This window comes from Monopterus albus, unplaced genomic scaffold, assembly GCF_001952655.1.
Source record: "Monopterus albus unplaced genomic scaffold, M_albus_1.0 scaffold321.1, whole genome shotgun sequence".
In the NCBI taxonomy this organism is placed as follows: Eukaryota; Metazoa; Chordata; class Actinopteri; order Synbranchiformes; family Synbranchidae; genus Monopterus; species Monopterus albus.
Window position 1 is genome coordinate 291,711 of NW_018128201.1, and position 24,383 is coordinate 316,093.

Consider the following 24,383-nt stretch of genomic DNA (forward strand, 5'->3'; position numbering starts at 1 on the left):
GTGTGTGTGTGTGGTGTGTGTGTGTGTGTGTGTGTGTGTGTGTGTGTGTGTGTGTGTGTGTGTGTGTGTGTGTGGTGTCATGATTCGGTTCTGTGTTGCTTCCTGTCAGGCTTTTATTTTGATGCTACGTCCTGTTTTGTTTCACCACAGTTTTGGTCTTTTTACTTTCTTCATCACCCGCATTAGTTTCACCTGCTCATTATAGTTTGCACCGCATCATAAGCAGCCTTCACCCACCAATCCCAGCCAGATTGTTCTAGACGCCACCTCTCACTCTCCAGCATTTTTCGGTTTTGGTACTTTGTGTTTTTGACCCGGCTTGTTCCTCTGACTATTCTGTTCTGCCTTGCCCTCTTGCTTCAGACTGTCACTGTGTATAATTATCGGACTTCCCTTTGGACTACGTATTTGGATTCCTCTGCTGTATGTGTTTGCTGGCTCTGATCTCGGACTGTTTATACCGACCTGTGATTTTTGTGTTTCACCGTGTCTTGTATGGTTTTGTTTAGCGTTAGTTCTCTTATTAAAGAGACGGTTTTGTTTTACATTTCCTTGTCTGGCCTTTTAATTGAGTTCACCCTCAACATTTTTGGCAGCATAACGCGCCGATTCCTGACATGTGGTGTGTGCGTGTGTGTTTGTCTTTATATACTTGTGCGAACCAACCCCTGATGGAACACCTTTCTTGTGTGGACATTTCATTGGTGACTTTCACCAATGCGGTTTCTGTACTATGATGGACTCTAAATCCTGACTGAAAATCCTCAAACAAATCATTCTTGTGCAAGTGGTCACATAACTGCTTTGCAACAGCTTTTTCAAGGATTTTGGAAATAAATGGGAGATTGGATATTGGTCTATAATTAGCTAGGACACCTGGGTCAAGAGTAGGCTTTTTGAGTAGAGGTTTAATTACTGCAAGTTTAAAAGCCTGTGGAACATAACCTGTTAATAGAGAGAGGTTAATCAGATCTAGTATGGATGTGTTGATTAGGGGAAAGACGTCTTTGAGCAGCCTGGTCGGGATGGGGTCCAGGAGACATGTTGATGATTTAGATGAAGCAATTGTTGAGGTCAACTCAGAGAGATCTATAGGGGAGAAGTAGTCCAAGTATAAATGAGGTCTTACAGATGTTTCTAAAGCCATTGTAGTAGATGGCACATCTGCGAGAGCTGTGGGAGTGGTTCGACCCATTTTTTCTCTAATAGTTGTGATTTTATTTGTAAAGAAGCTCATGAAGTCATTGCTGCTGAGATCTAAGGGAATGTTAAGCTCAACAGCACTGTGGCTCTTTGTCAGCCTGGCTACAGTGCTGAAAAGAAACCTGGGGTTGTTCTTATTTTCCTCAATCAGTGATGAATAAAATGTGGTTCTGGCACTATGAAGGGCTTTCTTATATGTTATTAAACTATCTTTCCAGGCTATGAAATACTCTTCTGACTTAGTGGAGCGCCACCTCCTTTCCATTTTTCGTGATGCCTGCTTTAGGGAGCGGAGCTGCGAGCTGTACCACGGGGCTAGCCTCCTCTGTTTCACTACCTTCTTTTTCAGAGGGGCAATTGTATCAAGTGTATTACGCAGGAAGGCTGCAGTACTATCAACAAGATTATCGATTTGTGTGGGAGTAAAGTTAAGGTGGCCTCCTTCCACTGTGTTGGCAAACGGCACTGAAGTAGATAAAGATGGAATTATTTCCTTAAACTTGGTAACAGCATTGTCAGATAGACATCTGCTGTAGTGGAATTGTTTCCCACATAGAGTATAATCCATTAATGTAAATTCAAAAGTTATTAGAAAATGGTCAGACAGAAGAGGGTTTTGAAGAAACACTATTAAGTGTTCAGTTTCGATGCCATATGTCAGAACAAGATCAAGAGTGTGATTAAAACAGTGAGTGGGTTTATTTACAATTTGAGAGAAGCCAACTGAGTCTAATAATGAACAGAATGCATTGTTAAGGCTGTAATTGTCGGCATCTACATGAATATTAAAGTCGCCTACTATGATTATTTTATCTGTACTAAGCGCTAAATCAGACAGAAAGTCTGAGAATTCACTTAAAAACTCTGAATAAGGAGCAGGTGGACAGTATACAATAACAAACAGAACAGGCTTATATATAAACCCTTATCTAGATAAAGAAAATATAAATAATATAAATATAAATAAATCAAAAACATAAAGAAATGTAAATAAATCAAATACATGGAACAGTGCATACAGTGGGCCTACTAGTAGTCTGCATCCACATTAGCTGCTGTGTGAGGCAATGGGCACACTAGTAACCTAATTTTAGCTAAGTCAGCATGCTAACAGTAACAATGCTAACATGTTCACCATCAGCTTAGTATGTTAGCATGCTAACATTTGCTAATTCACACTAAACACAATGTAAGTCAAAGCTGATGGAAATGTGATTACTTTTGAGGATATGTGGCTCAGGAAGTAGAGTGGCTGTCCCCTCACCAGAAGGTTGACTGTTAGATTCTGGTTCTTCCTAGTCCACATTTTGAAGTGTCCTTGGGCAAGGCACTGAACCCCAGGTTGTCCCCATGGCCAGAGTAGTGCCTTGCAGGGACAGCACTACCATCGGTGTGTATATAACATAATTGGCCAATAAGTGATTATCATTTGAACAAAGTCAACTTTTGTCCTGTTAGTGGTGCTAGATGAATTAAGGAATCACCAAAATTTAGTAAAATTTTATGGCAAACTGCTCAGCATATTTGTTCAGCGACATTTGGATCTAAATGTAATGCCAACTGTGTGATTGTTTGCTTAAATTACCAACATCATATCAGACTCACACCATACTGAGACTTGAAACTACCTTTATTGTCATTGTACATGAGTACAACAAATTTAGATGTGCCACTTCTGATCAGTGCAATATAAAAATATAAAAATATAAAATATCCATTCTCACAGCCACAATAACCACATCCACACAAACATAAAAACAACAGATTATATCTAATTATATATATTAAAATACTGAGTGAATGTATCACATCATTACACACAGTTGTAAATAGCAGCATTCACAGTTCGGATAGCCCAAGGATAAAAGCTGATGAAGCACATTATTTTTTGAGTAGAAAATGTCTTTAACATTTTTCACAATGATGTAAGATACATTCCAGTGGTGAATGTATCAAATCATTACACACAGTTGTAAATAGCAGCATTCACAGTTCGGATAGCCTAAGGATAAAAGGTGATGAAGCACATTATTTTTTTAGTAGAAAATGTCTTTAACATTTTTCACAATGATGTAAGATACATTCCAGTGGTCTTATGGTCTTCTAAAGAAGCACAGTAAGTCTGACAGTTTGTAATTATGGTTAGGCTGTTGATGGCTAGGAATGAAATCCCACTGTGACATTGACCCTCAGGGCAGCCATTGTTGGAGCTGACTCCACCTGGACTTCTATGATAGCATCTGTCTGGTGGTCTACAAGGTTCTCCCAAAGGGAAATACCAGTGTTACATTGTGAATACACTAGTTGTTTAAACACACTGAACCACCATTAGTGATGACACTGATACAAGCAAAATGAATATCTAACTGATCATGATGCACTTGCAATTATGGGATAACAAATTGGATTAGGAGTTACTGCCAAAAATGTTTTTCTTTTATATGTGTTGTCCACCAATGTCCACTACATGCCCATATATCACGTGCTGCCTTGTTTTGCTATTAATCTGTAAAGAAGTAATGGCTTGCAACTCTGACCTTTAGCAGGGCAGTTAAGTTAAAACAAGGCCTTGACCCCTCAGACAGCATTGCCACTATTAGCTACTGCCTACCTGAACCGAGGGAGATATATTGTTGTGCTGGACAAACCTACAGTAGGGGGAAGATGAACAAGAGGAACGGAAGGATAATAAATTTTAGCATACATCCAAAGCCCTTAATGACAAGGCTCTATCATATTTTAAAGACCTCATAGCGCCTTATCATCTAAACAGAGCACTTCACTCTCAAAGTGCAGGCCTGTATGTGGTTCCTAGAAGTTACAGAAAGGAAACTAAGCCTTAAGCTATCAAGCTCCTTTCCTGTGGAACCAGCACACCTGCTCTACCTTTAAGATTTTGTTGTCTCTTCAGCTAGCACGGATGGTTGTAGTGGGTTGTTTGATTATATTATGGATTTTAACTGTGGGTACTGCAGAAATTCTCCTCTCCCATCTCCGTACTTCTGGACTAATGTATTGAATGGTATGAGCTGGTTGTTTTCAAATGCTGTAGGTGATGAAGGTGAGTGTTTCTTTTGTGTTGTCATGTTGGAAAGTGGATGGGGTTGTTATGCAGTTGAAAATCAGGGTTGTGCCAAATTGTAGTGCATCTACATGGTGTTAATGATAATTTTGTGGTTTTGTTTGCTTTTCCCCAGGCTGTCAGAGTTGCAGAGGTTGTGATATTTGTGCAATATTTCATTTTCTTAAGTCTTAAGTTTCTTATGGTAAGAAGGCAAGGTCTGCAACTGAAGTTATTTTTGCACTGATTTTGTTCTAGTTGTATCCATGAGCTATTATAACTGTCCTTCTGAATCCAGTTAACTAAATATTGTAGTTGATTTGCTAAAAAATAATGCTCAAAATTTGGTGCTTCTTGGCCACGTTGTAATTTCTTCTTCTGAAGTGTTGAAATTTTGGGTTTCTTGTTATTACAGTAAAACTGTGAAGTCAGAGAGTCAAGTGATTTGAACCATTTCTCCTTTGAAACTCAGTCTGACTGCAACATTATGCTGCTAGTTTGCCGGGGGGTTTTCCATGATTCTCCGAGTTCTTCTTCTCCCCTCTCCTTTCCTGATGCTTTTCTTTTCTCTCTTCTCTATCCACTCACTCCAACAAGTTGAGGCAGAAGGCCACCCACCAAGAGCTGGAGTTTGTCGGAGGTGTCTTCAGTTAAAGAGAGTTTTCCTCTATACTGTCACCAAGTGCTTGCTCAATAGGGATTTGTTGGGTATTTCTCTGTGTGAATTGCCTTGAGATGATTTTTGTTGTGAATTGGTACAATACAAATAAAATTAAATTGAAATGAATTGAATTGAACAGTTATCTATTTCTAACAGCAAATTCCAAAAGAAAAGAAAGTATAATGGGAGCAGTTTTAGCCTAAACCTAAAGTATCAATCAGCATTTGCAGTTATGCATGCTATTCGGAACAGAACAAACACTCCACAAAGCAAATTTTTTAAACAAGATTGTGATATTTACTGAGGCTACTGGGAGCTTCACTTCCCTCTGTTTTCTTCTGATTATTCCAAAGTGACCCTTAGATCAAGAGGTTAGGTTGTTTTTCTCACAACTGACAAGCTGTGATTGGGGGGTGAGAACCACCCTTCACTATCTAACTGTCAGGAGTCATAAACAAGGCTGTGGTTCACTTTATGACTTGGCGCCACTGACTGAGGGAGGAAAGAAGCACCAGCTAATTTCACAATGTGTGTATGTGGTTTAGAGGAGAGACATGGAGGTGGAGGGTATGTTCTTGGGTCGCCTGGTTTATGGACACTTGTTCTAATCAACCTCCAACAGCTTCATTTTTATGAGCTGTCATTTCACCTGACATTCACAGTGCTCTCCTGCTTATTGACCTTCTGCAAATAGTTCAAGACCCTGCTTGGCTGTGTAAGGTATCTTTTCCTTCTAATGGCAAAGTTCAAGAGGTGAAATTATGTGAATTCTCAAGCGAGATGTGCTCTCCTGTATCAAAAACAATTTGGTTTTTCAAACAACCTTTAGCCATAATCATGAGCAAGGAGGCAATTAGCTTATCTTATCTTAGCTTAACATAAGAACTAGAAGCAGGGGTAAACAGCTATCCTGGCTCACTCAAATTCAAAAATATGCCTACCGACACTTGTAAAGCTCACCGATTAACATGCTGAATCTCGTTTGTTTATCTTGCACACAGACTTAAAAGTAAGAACAAGTTCAGTGTTGCAAATTTATTGACATTCTTGCAGACCTTAATTCCCCTGTCATAAGGTGAGTTCAATGTGCATACCAGTATTAACAACCAATCACTAGCCTAATCTCCATTGTTTTTCTTGGGAATTGTTCTTCTGTTTGTGTTCTAGAATCAGAATCAGAATCGGAATCAGCTTTATTGGCCAGGTGTGTCGGACACAAGAGGAATTTGACTCTGGTACATCGGCTCTCAATGTCTATGTACATATCCCCATGCAAGGGGCAAGTAAACAGTAAACCGGCATAAGGCTGTGTAATATAACAAAGTAAGCAGTATTAACAAGTAACAAACAGTCCAAACAATGCAAAATAAGCAGTATAAACAGGCAGTAAACAATGCAGACAAAGAATGCTCATTGTGAAATGTGATAAGAAGGAATAAAAACAGAGTACTTAAAACTAGAGGCCTGTACAAATCTGTATAATTTGTACGAGGTATATTTACAGGTATTGCACTGAGGGTTATTGTCCAGTCATACTGTCATGGGTTAAGTGCTCATCAGAGTAACAGCCTGGGGGAAGAAACTGTCCCTGTGCCTGGTTGTCTTGGTGCACAGTGACCTGTAACACGTTCCAGAGGGGAGGAGTTCAAACAGGTTGTGTCCAGGGTGTGAGGGGTCTGCAGTGATCCTCTCCGCCCTCCTTTTGACCCGTGTGGAGTACAGGTCCTCCATGGATGGCAGGCTCACACCAATGACCTTTTCTGCAGTCCTGTACTTGTCCTGTTTGGTTGCTGAGCCAAACCAGACAGTGAGGGAGGTGCAGAGAACAGACTCGGTGATTCCTCTGTAGAACTGTATCAGCAGCTCTAATGATTGAACTTGTCTAGTGAGGTTAGTTTGATGTTTTTGGAGAATTTTACAGAAGTAGAAAAATTGTTCTGCCTCTGTAAAACCAAAACATGCTGTATTTAAATTTTGTTTAAGTAAGAATTAAATTATCATGATTCAAATGGCTAGTGAGCTTTATACTGAAGGTGCTGATAAGTGTATTTTTGAACAATGGACAAAACTAGCTGTATTGGTTTGCTTCCAGTCTTGCTAAGCTAATGAATTCCAGCTCTAGCTTCATACTTAACACACATTAGATTGAGATGAATCTCACTGACATGAGATTGGGTTTGATTTTCTCACCTAAAACTCGGTAAGGAAATGAAAAAATTTATAAACTCCAAAATGTCAAACTCTTTTTACATTTTAGTGGTTTTATGTTTATGTATAAAGCCTGTGCATATCAACCAACAAACTAATCTAAACATATTTCTTCTGATATTGTATCTTTGACTTACCCAGTGATCACACTTTGATTTTCCCTTAGTCAGGTTTACTGAATCAGTTCCTTGCATTGGCTTTTCTCACTGTGTAATGCTTTTCAACATGTCTCAGGGCCTCAGACACATTTCTCCTAATACGAAACCTGAACTTGAATTAACCTCTGGTGACATGTCAGTCTACTGTCTACTGCTTGCAGCCTTTTTTAACTTCACACAGGTGGTAACATTACCCTACAACAATATGAGTCTCGGGTCTCATGGGAAGATAAAGCACATATGCACACATTGATCAACACACTTGTGGCCTCAGGGTTTCCTGAGATGACGTGTACTGTTGTCAATCTGTCTCTTACACTGACTGTTGTCTTTTGTCCTTTCTCTCAACTTATAGGACTGGTGTGTGACACACTTCAGGTACACAGTTACTGTTTCTTTCTGCTTTGTAACTGTTGCTTTATATTATTTTGCTTGTTTTGTTCTTTGTTTTGTACTTGTTTTTTATTTTTCCCATGTACATGCTTTTATTGTGTCAGTCTGTAGGTTGAAACATTGTTCTCTTCTCACCTTTGTATCTATTATCTTTTTCTCTCTATTCCCCTATATCAGGGTGCTCTTGCCTCATCACAGACCCCGAAGCTAAAAACAATCCAAACAGGAAACAATAGGTTATATGATCACCAAAGATTATACTCAGTGTAACTCACTTTATTTTTTCATTTTGTTCTCCTTTGTTTGCATCTAAGAAGAGATGGGGGTTGTGTTGCGGGAGGTGAGGTGACAACATTGTTTTCTCACTTTGCTCCAGATTAATTAGCCTTGAAGATCAAACAACCAACAGTGTGCCATTAACCTCTTCCCCCAGCAGAAACAATTAAGATGCCCCCAGTTTGTCTAGTACTTATGGCTTTGTGCCATCTGACCAACCCGCCATCAGACACCTTATCAGGGACACAAAGGTATCTCCCAAGGGAACATTCCCTCCAGCTGCTTATCATACTGAAATCACTGGCACATGTTTACTGGAAAGGTTTTGTCAGATGTGAGTTGTCTCACACTTCATTCAGCATTTGTTTCATTGTGGACTTACACTAGAAGATAGACTAGAGATAGGATCTGAAAAGTGATGTGAAGGTGAAGATTAGAATCTGACTGCTGTATTAGAAACTTTGTGGTCTCACACTGAGGTGTCACATCTTGATGAGATGGGATGGGATCAGAATAATGAAACAAGATGAGATAAAAAAACAAAACCCTAACAATGTTTATGAGCAGACTCAAAGATATACAGCCTAGAAATCAAAATGCATTAGAAAATGCAGGCCTGGTAGATGGTTGATGTAGACAAAAAAAATTATAAACAAAGTAAATATATTTTTAATCAAGCCAATAACATCATTTACTATCAAGTATTTTGCCATTATGAACTGTAGCTACAGAGCCTAAGCAAAGGTGCTATCAGTGTAATCATTTGTTAATTATTTTGGCTGTAATAAAGAGCTATAAACGTCTGGCTCTTCACCATCTATTTTGTAAAACATATGCACAGGATATACAGAAAGTAAGTCGTGTGGAGTGGTGGAAGAAGTAGGCTACTCAGATTATTTACTTAAGCAAAAGTAGCAATGCCACATTGTGACAGAACAATTGCTCCTGAGCTATTGTGACTTTTTTGTAAACTGTGGATAAATTGCCATCTAGTGGTCAAAACAATATTATCAAATTTATAAAACATATTATGGATTATTTAAATTAGAAGAGTCTTGCTTTAAATTAAATTAAATTAAATTCGACTTATTTATTTAATATGTTTGTCTTAAGTGTCTTTCGTTATGCGCCCCGTTTTTATACCACATAGGAACCATCATCTGTTGCTTGTTTCTCCAGGTGGTGGCGGATGAGTCGTGGAAGGAGCACATGAAAATGGCGAGCCAAGAGGAGTCTGTGAGGGAGTTCGTCGCTGTCACTGATGTGGATGAGGAGCGGGCCCGTTTTTTCTTGGAGTCCGCCGGCTGGAATTTGCAGGCACGTCTCTTCTGCGTTTTTTATAGTTACGGTGAAGTGTACGATGGCAGTCCAAAGAAAAAAGCAGAAATACGACATGTGTCAGACCAATAGCTTACCAGGCTAAAGTTAGCCTGTGGTACCGGTAAATTGTGCAAGTCACCCTTTGACAATTGCCTGACCGCTTCCTATCACCGACTACAAACTTGATGTACAGTTGGTTAGTTGACACGATCATTGTCACAAGAAAGGCATTCCCTATTATCTTTTTACGAAACAGGTTGCGGTTAAATTTTGGCTAACGCTAATCTATCGTCAACCCATTGAGTCGTGCTAACTAGCGTTAGCCTGTAGCAGTATAGCTTAACGTAGCGTTAAAGAACTTAGGCTAGCTTTCAGCGGTGCATTGTCATTTGTTCCACTGAAGCACAGCGACGGACGAAGTACTCAGATTGTTTACCCGAGTAAAAGTAGCAATGCCATAATGGAAAAATGCTTGGGTAGAAAGAAAGATAGATACTTTATTAACCCCACAGGAAAATTAAATGATTAAACCAGTTGCTATAGAGATGAGCAGGAACAAGTTTACTTGTTTACGTGTAGTTTTATTTAATTAAAACTACAAAGGCATTATCAATAAAACATAGTTAAAATACCAAAAGTATTCATTATACAGAACGGCACAGTTCACATTAGTGTATATCATAAGTTGTTAGAGCATTATTCTTTAGGCTACATCACTTTTAATGTTACTGCTGGAAAAGGTGGCGCTAATTTTAATTTGAATTGCTCCTGGTACCTTGTGAATTTTCCACCAAGGAGCAATAAAAATGTATTATTATAGTGTACAGTATTTCATTAGTCTTATCCTGATAAGTACCTAAAGTTATCAAATAAGTAGAGTGGAATAAAAAGCACTATTTACCTCTAAAATTTAGTGAAGTCAAAGTAAGAAGTAACAGGAAATGAAACTAGTCAAAGTACAGAAACCTCAAAGTTGTACTTAAGTACAGTACTTGACTAAATGTATTTGGCTACTTTCCACCTCTGTGAAGCATGCCATAAAAATTCCTCCCTACTCTAGCTGTTGATTCTAATACATAAAGAAAATGAAACTGAACCAGTGTTATGATTAGTTTTCTTTTCAGACCAGGTCCTCTATTGTTGCATGATACAAATATATCTACTGGGACATTATGGTATAAATATGGGTGACAAGTTAAAGGAAAAGCCGAATTCAGTGAGTGGAGAAACATAATAAATGTAAATGCTTCCATAGTATGGGTCCATTTGTCCCTTTGGAGGGAAGGGTGATCGAGTGATCATCGTTATGATGAAACCTTTCTATCCTGATGAGAGTGGTCTCTTCCATGATGACATCCATTGGACATGAGGGATCACTGACTGGTTTGATGAGTATGAAAATGATGTGAATCAGATGCTATGACCTTCGCAGCTACCAGATCTCAACCCAGTTGAACACTTATGGGAGATGTCAGAGCAATGTGTTAGCATCTCCACCACCACCAAAACACCACATGAAGGAAATATCTTTTGGGAGAATGGTGTTTATCTCTCCAAGAGTTGAGACACTTGAAAAGTCAATGCCAGGGTGCACTGAAGCTGTTCTGGTGGCACGTAGTGGCCCAATACCTGACTGAGACACTTTATGTTGGGTTGTCCTTTAATCTGTGTGTAGAAAGAGATGAATTATCTAACTCTTGGTGTTGTCTGTAAGATCAGTATTAACACGTGACAGTTGTTAGCTAACTGGGTTGGTAAACTGTCAGGATCTTGTTATGACAGTGGAATACTGATTTTTGTCTCCTCCCAGCTTGCACTCGCCAGTTTCTTTGAGGATGGAGCTGATGATGACATAGTGACACTTCCTCAGCCTGAGGGAGGCTCCTCAGTGTCCAGGTCTGCAGGGCCAAGGTAATGTCTACAGTCTGTCACTGCTATTAATACCACGGTTCACTCTGAAGATGTATTGGCATACTAATGAACTGCTTCTTTGTTGGTGAAAAGTCCAACAGTACAGTTTATCAAACAGCCCTGGGCCATAATTATTTGCACCTGTGTTCATTTTATTTAAGACTTGCCTTATTCTTCATCATCAAGATCATTTTGTAACATATAACTGAATACATTAACCCTGCATGCTTCTTTAATGTCAGCACTCAGCCGAGAGTGACCTCCTTCAGAGATCTGATGCATGAGGCAGAGGAGGAAAGTGATGAGGAGGAAGGCCAGAGGTAAGTTTAATTACTATTCTTAACTTAAAGTTTGTGAACATGCCCCTCACATTAATAGAGCCAGAAGAAGGAAAGGGAAAGGCAAACTTTGGGTTGTACTCAAGAGCCATCTAGACTTTGCCATGATTTAATTGATCATCATATGGGAGATAGTTGTCTGGGGTTCCCTGATAGGCTAGACTCATTCATTCATGGGAGATAGTTGTCTGTTTTTTTTCTCCTTCTTCTTGAGAAGCTCACAGACCAGGAATAGATCAGTTAGAGAAAAGCATTCATTGGCCTGGTAGGGATTGAATGTCATGACCAAGGACACCTCAGAGTGGATCAGGGATTAAAATGGACTCGGAGACTAGTCAATAAATAAACCCAATGCCCATCTGATCATGTATGTACTAACAGTAGCCGCCAGGTTTTTTGGCCATCCTAAATGGTTGTGATAGTTGTTCCATGCTGGAGAGATGGCAGTTTGTCTAGTGACACTTCAGTGGGTGCAAGTCCAGAATGCACCAAACTATTTTTGGCTTCACTTCATTCAGTGTGAGCCGACCATGTGTGCTTTTCTGCAGCATCAACAGTTTCTGCTGCCAGGACAGTACAGCGGACTGGCTGTTAAGTGACTGTGTGGGGTTGCCAATGGCCTTTTAGTCCATTTTCATTACTGGCAAACTGAAATAAAGAACAGTAATTGTTTTTTTGTTGTTTTTTTTACCGTGGGTTGTTACAGATTTATACATGATTTACATTTCTCCTAGTTCGGTTTTGCAGGGCATGTTTGCTTGAATTGACTTAACTGTTGGCTCAAGTCATTTTTCACTGTTTTTGCATTGTATTTCCTACTGTCTTTAACTGTGCTGCTTCTGCACAACTTGGAATATTGTACATAAGGGGCTACCTAGACACTTCAACACAACACAAGCAGCAATATGCTGGTGTTTCTCCGGTTAAATTGAAGTGTCTAATATAGAGTACTGTTGTAGTGAGTCTATAAACCCAGGACTGAGTTAGCATTTTTGGGCTTCCACTTCCCTTGCCCTAAAGTGAAATAAGGACTGTGGTTAACACAAAGCCAATACCGTTTCATTTTCTATAAAATAAAATACATCAGTAAATATCACACTTGTGATTTGTTTTTTAAGCTTTTACACATCTTAAAAAAGGCGGTTGCAAAGAAGTGGCTAAATGAGACCACAGAGGCTGTCTGGGATATTAAGCGTCATCATGCTAAACGTGAAGGCTCATCTACTCCACAGTCCGCCTTTAAAACCTCATTATGTTTTAAGCTTGCAAACTATTCTGACCAACTGACCCGGCCATGATCACTAGTTAGATCAGGTTGTACTATGAGGAAATGATTTGGTCAAAGAGGAAGGTGCTATAAATGAAATTACAAGTTGGAAGCCAAGGTTTAGTTCATCTATAGCCTAACAACCCCCTTTGCAAAGAGAATAAACTCTTTGCAAAGGGGGTGACACTTAGGTGATACATTTGTCAGTGATCTTGGCAAGCAGAACAAGATGTGCATTTAATCTCTGTGGGTATTTAATCTTGTGCTTCTGTGGTCTTCATATTAATCCTACAGGGTTCAGTTCATACTTGTGCCATATCAAATGTACTGTAGACTTACAGATCCACATTGTAAGGGGTTAAGCTTCAAAGGATTCAGACCACAGAATCAGTTCTGGGTTGCAGGCTTTATTATCCCACACAAAAGGATAATAAAGGATTAAAAGGTATTAGAAACTCATCTAGCATACATACAGTACAATGAGCTACATGTAGATCAACCAGTTAGTTGTAAGGTGTGGCAGTGAAGAAAGTACAGCAAAGGAGTTCTGACTTGGCTGAATTGTTCTTATATCTCTCCAAGGCCCTACTATGTTACACATGCTGATGGAAGAATTTCTTACTATCCTTAGTTACACAATGCTATGTCCCCCTCCAGGTTTTTTGCAGGGGGATCAGAGCGCAGCGGGCAACAGATTGTTGGGCCTCCCAAGAAGAAGAGCTCCCATGAAGTGGTGGAGGACCTGTTCAAGGGGGCCAGAGAACATGGAGCTGTTCCTCTAGACCGGAGTGGGAAAGGGCTAGGAGAACCAAGCAAAGCCAGGGTAAAGTCCAGCACATGACAATCTTGTTGTTGTTTTTCCCCTCTGCTGTTCATGTCTGCCTGCTTCTGTATTGCCACTTTTTAATATGCAGTGTATACTTTAATTTGCCATTGCTCAAACTTGTGGGTGAGCAATTTTATTTGCTGCTTTGTGTGTTTGTAGCTATCCTTCCTTTTGGCGATGTCTCATTTTGTTTTGATTGTCTGCACGCATCCCTCAGGCCTTTGTAGGTGGCGGTTATAGACTAGGAGCAGCTCCCGAGGAGGAGTCCACCTATGTGGCCGGAGAAAGGCAAGCTTCCAACAGCCAGCAGGATGTGAGTACAGATCCTGATGGCTTCTGCTTTGCGCTTTTTATTTAGTTCAGGCCATATCCTGCTTCTTGGGCACTTGTCACCCCCTCTTTGGCTCTTTTTTTTTTTTTTTATTAAAGAAAGTGATCAGTCAACTTTCTTCAGTCCTCATTCTTTGAGTTCATTATTCTTTGTCAGGACATTTAACTTAAACAAATGTTTGTTTCTGTACTCATGAGATAAAGCATTATTGTTATAAAACCTTGTGATAGTTCAGGCAGTCACATAGTGGCAAGAAAAGGAATTAAACCTACTTTGGAATCATCTTAATTTATGTATACATTTGTCTTAAACTTCAACGGTGACACTGTCTGATGCATGGATGTACATTAAGGTCAGATCTATTTTAGCAAACTGCAGAAGGGGGGGAGAAAAGGACAACAAAACCCACTAGAACAAGCGACATAAAGGTGAGATCTGTATTTTATTAGAAGTATTAGAAAAAAACATTGTGGTCTATTTTACAACCCCAAATCAGAAAAAGTTGGGATGGTAGATAAAATCAAAATTAAAACCAGAAATAGTGATGTGTAAATCATCTGTGTCCACACTGAAAACAATACAGCAGCACATTATTTGATGTTACCTCATCAATTTTAACCTTTGTTCAAAATAAACACTCACTTCAATCCTGATACCTGCAACACATTCCAAAAAAGTTGGGACTGTTGCATTACAGGGCCAGTAATGAGGTAAAACGATGAAACGATGATTCCATTTGAAACAGCTGACGTCAACAGGTGGTTGTAATCATGATTTGTTACAGAAGTGGCATCCAGGAAAGGCCAAGCCCTTTAGGAGCAAAAATGGGCCGAGGACCGCCAGTTTGCCAACATATGTGTGACAAAATTATTGAAATGTTTAAAAGCAATGTTCCTCACAGAAAATGTCACCCTCTATGGTGCAGAGCATGATTAAAAGACTGGTACACGTCAAACGCGCAGTAACAACATGCGCTGTGCTTAACTGATAGGAGAAGCCTCTACAAGCATTATTTCAACAGAAAAACAAGTGTGCTGCCTGTCTTGTTATTCTGACGAATTCATATGGCAGCCCTTAGTTGGGTACAGCCCTAAAATATAGTTATCACTTTGTTTACATTACAGTTATTATCAAACACAGTGTATTGTACCTAACACAACTCATTGTGTTGTTCTTGTCCATATTGATGACTGACCTGTCTTACTTGAATGATGTGTGTTTGTGTTTTAGGTACATGTGGTGCTTAAGCTGTGGAAGACGGGTTTCAGTCTGAATAATGGTGACCTCAGAAACTACAACGATCCTGGAAATGCCAACTTCCTTGAGGCTATCAGAAGAGGGTGAGAATATTCTGTTAAATTCAACTATACTGGTATTTTAACTGATATCACTGATTCACCTTTTTGACTGCTAGACTTAAGCTCCTTTCAGACATGCGCTGCTTACTGTTGATCTAACAGCATTTGAACATGTTGGCGTCACGTCTGAATGAGCACCCTGGTCACTTTTCAGTAAAGGTTGATAGTCTTGCAAGGTCAAACCTAGTAACATTTGCATATCATGCACTGATAGCACTGTTCACCTGTTGGTTGTCTCCCTGCAGGGAGATTCCACTGGAGTTGCGGCAGCGGTCTCGAGGGGGCCAGGTCAACCTGGACATGGAGGACCACAGAGATGAGGACTTCTCCAAACTCAAGTTGGTCTTCAAGGCCTTTGAAGGTGAAGGACAGAAGTTGGGAAGGTGAGATTGAAAAGTGTCTTGTCATTGGTTTATTTAATGTGACGGATCATGTAGCCGAAGCTGGTAAACTAGTTCTGCTTGTTCTACGTGGGAATGAATCATCATTATTCTGGGAATTCACTGCCTGCATAGACTCATTCCAGATAAATGACTGGTTTATAATTAGTCATGTAACATTTTTATCTTAAACCTCTGGAGGGCATTTACATTTCTAACAGAGTTGTCTCCACTCTTCTAGTAAAATAACAGCACTTGAAACAATCTGAATTAAAAAGCAGCACAACTAAAGTGGCACATGTACTGTATATTCTGCATCATCATTCAGTTATCAAATTTTTTTAATTAAATAATGTAGAGATTGAATAGAAATGTGATATCCAGCAGATCATGTGAGCGGAGTTGAGCGCGAGCAAGCGGAAAGCATGAGCAGGTGGATTTTGGGCAGAGCACAGAGCAGCTTTTTTTAAAAAAAGGAGTGTTGTCCTATGTCCCGCTCCAATTTCACTCTGGTAGCGCTCACACCACAAGCCTGAATCATGCTCAAGCCTGACCCAGAATGCATCTTTCTCTTGCACAGTCATCCAACACTTTTTGTGTTATATTCCTTGTTACACAGGCTTAACTGTAATTAGAAATACATTTCTATTTGGAAAAAAGTAGTCATTGTTCTTTGGGATGCAAGGCTGTTGGTTAAGCTAAAAGTGAAATACATGCAGAGTTTTTCCCCTTCTTTGGAGTGAGGGGGTGCAGTCTGAGCAGAGCGATAATGAGCAGGGAGCAGAGGAGCAGAGCGGGCGAACAGCTCCCTGAGCGAGGAGCATAAATTCTCACCACTTCACTCTGCCTATATTCCCTGATGTCCAGTTTGCACAGCTGCAGCTATTCAGCAGTGCTTTTCTTTACTTGTGATCGTTGCATGCTTTTAGGTAAAGAAGTGGTGTAACATCCTATGAAATAACTACGCTATTCTGAATTTTTCTTTTCCTTAGCTGATATAGTTTTCATCATGACCACAGTTTTATAAATAGGTCAGAGTAAACTCTTTATTTTTTCCCTTCTTCTTCTTCTTCTTCTCCTGTCTCTAGTGCCACCCCAGAGTTGATTTCAACTCCTGACACCTCCCAGCAGGACCAGGCTGCCAATGAGGCCCAGGCCAGTGCCTCTGTGACCCTAGACCCCGCCCAGCCTGTTACCAACATTCAGATCCGACTGGCCGACGGTGGCAGGCTGGTCCAGAAGTTCAACCATACCCACAGGTGATTGATTGTTTTCCTCAGTTCTATGGAAATGTTTACTGTTTAAGAGAACACACTGAAAGTTAGTCTGAAAATGGTGCGCCTGTCTTGTGTTTCCCAGTTTTAGATAATTATTTTTTATATTTTATCATGTATATGGATGGTTGTATAATAATTATGTCAACAGATTGTGATGATTTCTCAGTGACCTGCACATTCTTATTTAAAATCATAGTTATAACCACATTTTTTCTCTGTATTGATCTGTGTCTAAGAAAGTGAGTCATTTGTATCTGAATATGAGTTAAGGCGTTATGAGTTATTGGATTCACCCTAAAACAGTGGGGGGGCACCAGCGTGAGGAAAATAAACCAGAAACAAGGGCACTCAGACAGTTCATATACCTCTGCCGAGACACAACATTTGCTCACGCAAATGGGTCCCTTGTGAAAAATAAGTTCCAGAAAGACACAAAATGGGTCCTAAAATCCTTGATCCAGATAATCACTTAGGGTGTGTGATAGGCAGTTATACTCTGCATCTTACCTGAGGCTTCTGTCTTCATTACAGGCCAAATTATGGCAGAAAATGTACATTAAATGGGGTTTTCAGTGTTAACTTTAATTAGCCATCAGATCCAGATGAAATTTGTACTGGAGATAGACATTGCCAATCTAGGTGTGTGTTAACTTTCAAGAATTGTTTGCCTCGGAAGAATTGTATCGCGCTGCATTACACATTGGTAAGGCATGTGTATGGAATACACATGATGTGAAGACAGAGATATGAAAAGCAGCACTGTGCATGGTGTGCAATGAAAGGTCAAAGGTTATTTGACTTTGGTAAAACTGCAGAAATAGGCCTTAGGATGTATGGTTTTGTTGATTTGGAGCTATTTTAGTAAGTCTGAGTCTGTTTTCAGTTTGTGATTGGACTGTGGAGGATTCATTGGTAAATAGGTTTAAGCAAGAGTAGCCCTAAAGCATCTTGGTTATGATCCACGTAGCTGTGAGTAAACTGCAAATTTGGGCCTAAGGCTTGCGTATACAGTATTAAGTTGTCAAATCATAGCCTTCTAATCTGAGTAACTTGGTTGGCCACATGCGAAGAACAGGGCTCAGATTTCATCCTGTCATGTAGACAAAATTAAAACCATGATGTGTTGTCATTCCCCTCAGGGTGTCCGATCTGCGTCAGTTTGTGGCGGCAGGCCCCGCCATGGCCGCCAGAGAGTTTGTTCTCATGACCACCTTCCCCAACAAGGAGCTGTCGGATGAGAGCCAAACATTGCAACAGGCCAACCTCCTCAACGCCGTCATCGTTCAGCGGCTAAAGTGAAGGGGAGTATGAGGTCAAGCTCCTCCCAGTGGTGTGGCTAGCTAACAGCCTGGCGAAACCTGCTGCTCCTCCTTAGGGAGGGGAAAAAATGGACTTATGTACGGACTTCTGATTTTTGATTATCTACCTCCGTGATCTGTGATGGGCAGTAATGAGGAGAAACTGTGTGCTATTGAAAAGCTGCTGATGCTGTTGAATTGTGGTAGAGTTTAACCCAAAGACAGTAGCAGGGCAGCTTTCTGAAGAGCACTTTGGTGGTAGAGATATTCACTAACCCTGGCTTTATTTTCCATTAACTTGATCCTCACTTTTCCTTTTCTATTAACCTTAATCTGTCCCTTCAGCTCTGTTTACTGTCAGGTGCTGGGGCCTCAGCAATTCAGCCGCAGATTCGCTGTTTGTTTCTGCCTCAACAGCACAAATGAATACTAGTTTTGTTAAGGTAAAAGTACACGTTGATAGTGTGGTTTTGTGCAGGTTTTCATTTCTCTTCACATACTCTTTTTGGATGTAACTGTACCAAAACACTGGTGGTGTTTTTTTTGTTCCCCAAACCAACCTAAACCAGTAGCCTTACGCTCCTTCTTTCACCTCCACAACCACACCAGTCTCTTTGTTCAAATGAGATGGAATTATTTTTTTAAGATGCCTTTTTTCCTTCCTTCTTTTTTCCTTTACAGGTTGTAGGATTGTCCCAGTTACACGGTGTCATTTTGATATTGTGTGATATTACAGCTGCACATGGCTTTATTATCAAACCAATGGCTGAACAGAACAACATATAGCTTGTAAACACTGGTTTGTAGTGGTGGAATTTGAATTCCTACGACACACTGACATCTTCTATGCATCCTGGGGCAACACAGAAATATGTTTGGACCTCCAGAAAAATAAATTCATTTTATGGTTGATGTACAAAGAACTTAGTGGTTTGGGTTTTTATTGTCTTTGGAAAGATGTTTTGTAAAGTGAGAGATATTAATTGTAGTAACAATGTCAATTTTGTGGATTTTTTTCCAAATGTGATATGTTTTTATCCAAATGTGTTGCTGCCATACATTTACCTGAGCTTTTACTAAACCGACTGGGCAGTAGCCATGTTTCAGGAATGTTGATTGTCTGTTGTCTGAAACTTGTTAAACAGAGAATGGTCTTAAACATTTCTTTGAGTCAAAAAAGATGAAAAGTAGGACTGTATAAACTAGGTAAGATAAATAAGGTAAGTAAGATAAAAAGGACTACAGCTGTGCCCACAATGCTCACTTTGTCATTCGTTTAGTTAAGCCTACACAAAGGTCTGAGTAATCATCTGAAAGGCATTTGAAATGTTGCCATAAAAACTTGATTGGTGTATATATGTAGAGTAACATTTGTCTGCTTCGGCGTTTGTGTAATTTATTTTTGCTTTTTGAAATGGGGCTAATATATCAACTTTGTGTGCAATAACTCTTGGTACATTTTTACACATTTTGTCAAACACTGCGGTATTTAAAATCTTAATGCAACATACAGAAAGTAAGGCCACTGGTCAAGTTTGCAGTAAAGGATACTGCTTTAAAAAACAAGCCAATGGTCTTCAAAGGTAAACATACTGACTGCCCAGGTCAAAACTAGAATTACAGAACTACTTGATGCAATACATATGACACAAGCAATTTGTAGCACAGTTGCAGCACAGTTAAAACACACACTCCACCCACAGAGTGGGTGGGAAAACGGTTTTATCGACTACATCAAACTAAAAATGACTCGCTGTAGTTTTTCCCTGAAGGCTTCCATGACGTTCAGTGTCATCTCGTCAACACAATCAGAAAACATCCACTTGAAAAGATTTTTCCTGTAAATCAAAACTTGCCTAGTTCTCAGTTTTGTGAAAACCATTCCTGTGTCTTCAGAGATATGCAGACAAGATATTCTCTAATCCTTGCTTCAGTTTGTAGTTTGGACCAACTTTTGTCTCTGAGGCAAAGCACACCTGCACGGACACTATGGCGTGCACTTGGAGCATTTGTTTGTTCTTATACCGTGACCTCAGAGCAGCATCCCCAAAAGCTAGTAATGAGCCTGAAGGTCAAAGCTAAAAGTGTGAATATATTCCACTGTTGCTTTTGGTTACAATACAATAGCATGTGACTGAATGGAGACCATATTGTCTGTTTTCCCTGCATCTGTTGGTCATTGTTGCAGCGTGTTTGCCTTAAGGACCTCCCAGTACATTGCAGTTGTTTGTGTATTCAGAGCACTTGCTGTGTTTTGTTTCTACAGGGAAGAAGATGCAGGTGTTGTGCTATGGCTGTAAAAGTTCTCTGGTAATGTGAGCTGAATACCTGAGTGTCTGCTGGTGGAATTAGGTGCTTTGATTCAGAGCCATTCTGCTAACTTCTCTCTCTCATCACTTGACTCTCTGCCAGCTTCTGCTTTCTTTTCATTATTCAGAGCAGCCTAAAGTAAACTGCACAGCGATGTTAGTCCCTTTGTGAGGGCAGATTATTTTTTCCAATTATCCAGTTTTATCCATCAGGGTTAGAAATGTAGTTGTTTCCATTTGATCTCAGCGGAAACATCTGCTGTTTATTGGCACAGTGAAATGCGAGTGTAGTTCAGAATGATCAACTCAGTAAAATGTGGCAGCAGGAGTTCATGTGCGGGGGTTTTCTCTGTAGTAATCTAGTTTGTGATAAATGAGAAGCTAACGTTGTTGATGGTGTTCAATTTACACAAAGTGTTGTTCTGGTTTTATTGTTGAGTAGCACAGAGATGGTTTTTAACCACTGGGATTAATTCTTTATTCTAGTGCGATGAATTCTTTCAAAATGATTCAAGTTATGGTGGATCCACACTTTGGCCGCCAGAGGGCTCGTACTGCCGGCTGATATCCCTCTGTGTGGGATTTAATTTTTAGGTAGTGGGCGGAAGTGTTGTTGTATAATATGAGAACTTGACGCTCGTCTCCCTGCAGAGACCCAGAAACACAGAAAGCTGAGAACATCCGCCGGAGGAGACGAGACACGGGCTACGGGAGGACTGTGGCCGGGCGCAGGGACAGCTCCAGAACACACCACTAAAATGGGAGTCGAAATCGAGACTATAACCCCGGGTGACGGTAAAACGACTGCACGAAAAGGCAACGTTTGTGTATTAATGATTAAGTGCATGTTTGCATGTGTAATACAGCAGCAGAAACGCCGCCTTAATTGCGCACGGCCGTTATATTAAGCGCTCCTTTGGTTTCTTCACAGGAAGGACTTTCCCCAAAAAAGGACAGACGTGTGTGGTGCATTATGTTGGTGAGTTTTAAATAAGAAACTTATTACTCTTCATGCATGGACAATTTTTTGCACAGTTAGGAAGGCCGTGTTAATGGACTGACTGCTGTGGTCAACTGACTCCTACACCCGTGTGAAAAATATCTAGCCGTGCTAATCCTGTCAGTGTCACAGCAAAACTGTAAATCCAGTGATAGGGCACAAGAGCGCGTTTATAAAAGCCATGGAATGCGTTAAACTATTCATAGCTGATAGTTGTTTTCAGCCACAAACATCCCGGTCAGTAATTTCTCACATTTCTGCCCTGCATAAAAATGTAACCCTGTCCCCAGATTTTCACTCCCTGGACGCACATTTGGTTCAAGACATTCAGATCAGATGATAATGTTCATAAAACAGCAGTGGTGGTGTCTCCCGCTCTGGATTCATCCATGCGTAAAAATAATGCGCTCCCCAGTTTGGCCCAAGTGCTCCGTTATTGTCTCAAGTGGATAATGTGTTAATTTGTCTTGTCTGTAGAGAGAGAGAGAGAGAGAGAGAGAGGAGACGCAGACAGAGACACATTCCGCCGCGGGGTTCACTCAGAGACACAGACAGACAGACAGACGGACAGGCCAGACAGCAGGGTTTTAAATCCTGTCTGATTTCCAGCGCTTTTCTGTCTTTGTTGGAGTTGAGCGGATTATAACCGTCTGGTCCCGCTGAAATAATGGCAGACTCACTATATTATTTCTATAACGATTTCTTCAGAGACAGAGGTGCTCGCACAGGACTATACTGTATCACGAAATTATTCCTTTAAGGACTCATAATATCAGTTGTATGTATAAATTCTTAATATGTCTCAGACAGTATTAGATCTATGATTGATTGTTTTTATTATCGATTAATGTACCTATTACATCAGTTGATCACTTCAGCATCAGTCAAATCAATCGATCAGTCAACCAATCAATCAAACTTTGTTATTGGTACAGGAAACAATTTGTTACACAGTACAGTGAAATTCTTATTCTTCACATCCTCAGCAACCTCAGACATAAAAAAACCAAAGTGGGCATAAATAACAAGAAAATATAATATGGACTTGTATACATATATATATGTAGTGTGTAGTTGTGCAAGAAAAAGTAGCACGGTATACAGACATTGTAAACAGGAAGTCTGTGCAAGTATACATAAATATGCTGTGTTGCCACCAGTGCTTCATGGCCATGTCTGTGTGTGGTTGCTAGTATGTAAGTGTAGGCTATGTGAAAAGGGTGGTGTGAGTCATTCATTGCACTCCCCAGAAATCAGAGGACAGTCTGCAGTGTTGGTGAAAGGGCTAGTGCAAGAGTGTCATTCACGAGCCTGATGGCCTGTGGACAAGGGCGTAGGTTTGTTCTTGATATTGGTCGGGACATCAGCTACATCCACGCTAGCTGCACTGTGAGGCTATACTTAAAGACATGTATGCACTGAGCTAAATGCTAACATCAGCATGCTAACAGCAGGTATGATGTTTAGTATGTTCAGTGTCTTTAGTGTGTTACCATACAAACATTTGCTAATTTGCGTGTACAGCTGAGGCTGATGGGAATTTCATTAAAATTTGACCTGAGGATGGGATTAGAGGAAATGTTAGGAGAAAGTTAAGGTCATTAGGATTCATCCTCTGATCCTCTGGGGAACATGAATGCCTGTACAAAATTAGATGGAAACCAGTCCAATAGATATTGAGATATTTCTGCCTGGACTGGAACAACTGGGGGACTGACTGGCAGATGGGCACTGCCATTCATATAACCATATTAAACAACAATATAAATACAGTACAGTTTAGATCACAATGGAAATAGTACTAACAGTGAAGCATGTCTGTCTGCTCTCAGTTGAGCAAAGTTGGTTTCAACCTTCTTTCCTGGTAAGACACACAACTCTTTATGTAATACGAACCTCTTAGCTTCAGGATTGTGTAACCTGAAGTAAAACCCAGTTTAGTCCTTGCACAGTTTAGTACTTTTAAATTGCTTTTTAGGCATGAGTCTGCATCCATTTTGTTTTTTCTGTATCACACAAACTACAGGATTTCCTGCCTAGGCACCTAGGCATTCTCCCTTCCTGTCAGCCTACACAGCAGTCTTTCAGTGGGAGGTGAAACAGGATGGTTTCATTACGCAAGCCTTTTTAAAACGACGTCCTAGTGAAGATCGAAACTAGGGTTTTTTTTTTTTTGGTGTTTTGGAAAGGCTTTGTCTGCAGGAAATGGTTGACATGAGAAAGTGTCAACACTATGTTGTTTGGGTGTGAAATGGAAGAAGCAGCGAGTTGACGCTCATTGCATTTGATACTTGGATAGGACCTCTGAGCTCTTACCATTTCAGATCATCCTACTGGGCTGCTATCTAACTGTCCAAAAGAGGACAGGACACCCGTTCCACTGCCTGGATTAAAGGCTGCATCTTGCCACCCGCCCCCTAATGTGCTTGACACTATGTGAAGTGTTGCACCTTGTCCTGCACACACACACACACTCACTCACACCACACCAAACCATCACACTCACAGGCTGCCTTGCTGCTGCTAATAACAGTAATAGCGCTGGAGTAAATTGTTTTGGATGGGTGCTGTTCTGCGGATTGATGCTTGCGTTTTCCTGACGCACACTGAAACTCACAGCTGCAGCGGCTATTTCTGAGATTCCTGGAATCCCTTCGTTTGCTCTCAGTATGCACACAGCAGGGAGGATGGATGTTAGACAAGCTTCAAAGTTGTATTGTTGCCAATGTTTTTATGGCATGATATCAATATAATATCTCCAGACTAAATGGTTCCACACAAAAACCGTTTCCCCATCATTATAAAATA

At 40.3% G+C, this 24,383-nt stretch overlaps 2 protein-coding genes across 5 annotated transcripts in view; both read left to right on the top strand.

The window, feature by feature from the left end:
• nsfl1c (NSFL1 (p97) cofactor (p47)) overlaps positions 1–18,396 on the top strand; it is a 23,703-nt gene extending 5,307 nt beyond the window's left edge. The window contains exons 2-12 of one of the 3 annotated variants that reach the window (XM_020624146.1): positions 7,647–7,669; positions 9,140–9,277; positions 11,091–11,191; positions 11,434–11,511; positions 13,454–13,619; positions 13,840–13,935; positions 14,322–14,381; positions 15,184–15,293; positions 15,557–15,694; positions 16,780–16,950; positions 18,108–18,396. In XM_020624146.1, coding sequence (XP_020479802.1) covers positions 7,647–7,669; positions 9,140–9,277; positions 11,091–11,191; positions 11,434–11,511; positions 13,454–13,619; positions 13,840–13,935; positions 14,322–14,381; positions 15,184–15,293; positions 15,557–15,694; positions 16,780–16,950; positions 18,108–18,267 — 1,241 coding nt within the window. In that variant the 3' untranslated portion in view covers positions 18,268–18,396. Of the gene's footprint in view, positions 1–7,561; positions 7,670–9,139; positions 9,278–11,090; positions 11,192–11,433; positions 11,512–13,453; positions 13,620–13,839; positions 13,936–14,321; positions 14,382–15,183; positions 15,294–15,556; positions 15,695–16,779; positions 16,951–18,107 lie in introns of those variants that run through there. The other 2 variants (XM_020624144.1, XM_020624145.1) reach the window with 2 other exon arrangements.
• Positions 18,397–21,183: 2,787 nt separating this feature from the next.
• Positions 21,184–24,383, top strand: part of fkbp1ab (FKBP prolyl isomerase 1Ab) — an 8,607-nt gene continuing 5,407 nt past the window's right edge. Inside the window, exons 1-2 of one of the 2 annotated variants that reach the window (XM_020624147.1) lie at positions 21,184–21,391; positions 21,507–21,554. In XM_020624147.1, coding sequence (XP_020479803.1) covers positions 21,334–21,391; positions 21,507–21,554 — 106 coding nt within the window. In that variant the 5' untranslated portion in view covers positions 21,184–21,333. The remainder of the gene's footprint in view (positions 21,392–21,506; positions 21,555–24,383) is intronic. The other variant, XM_020624148.1, reaches the window with a different exon arrangement.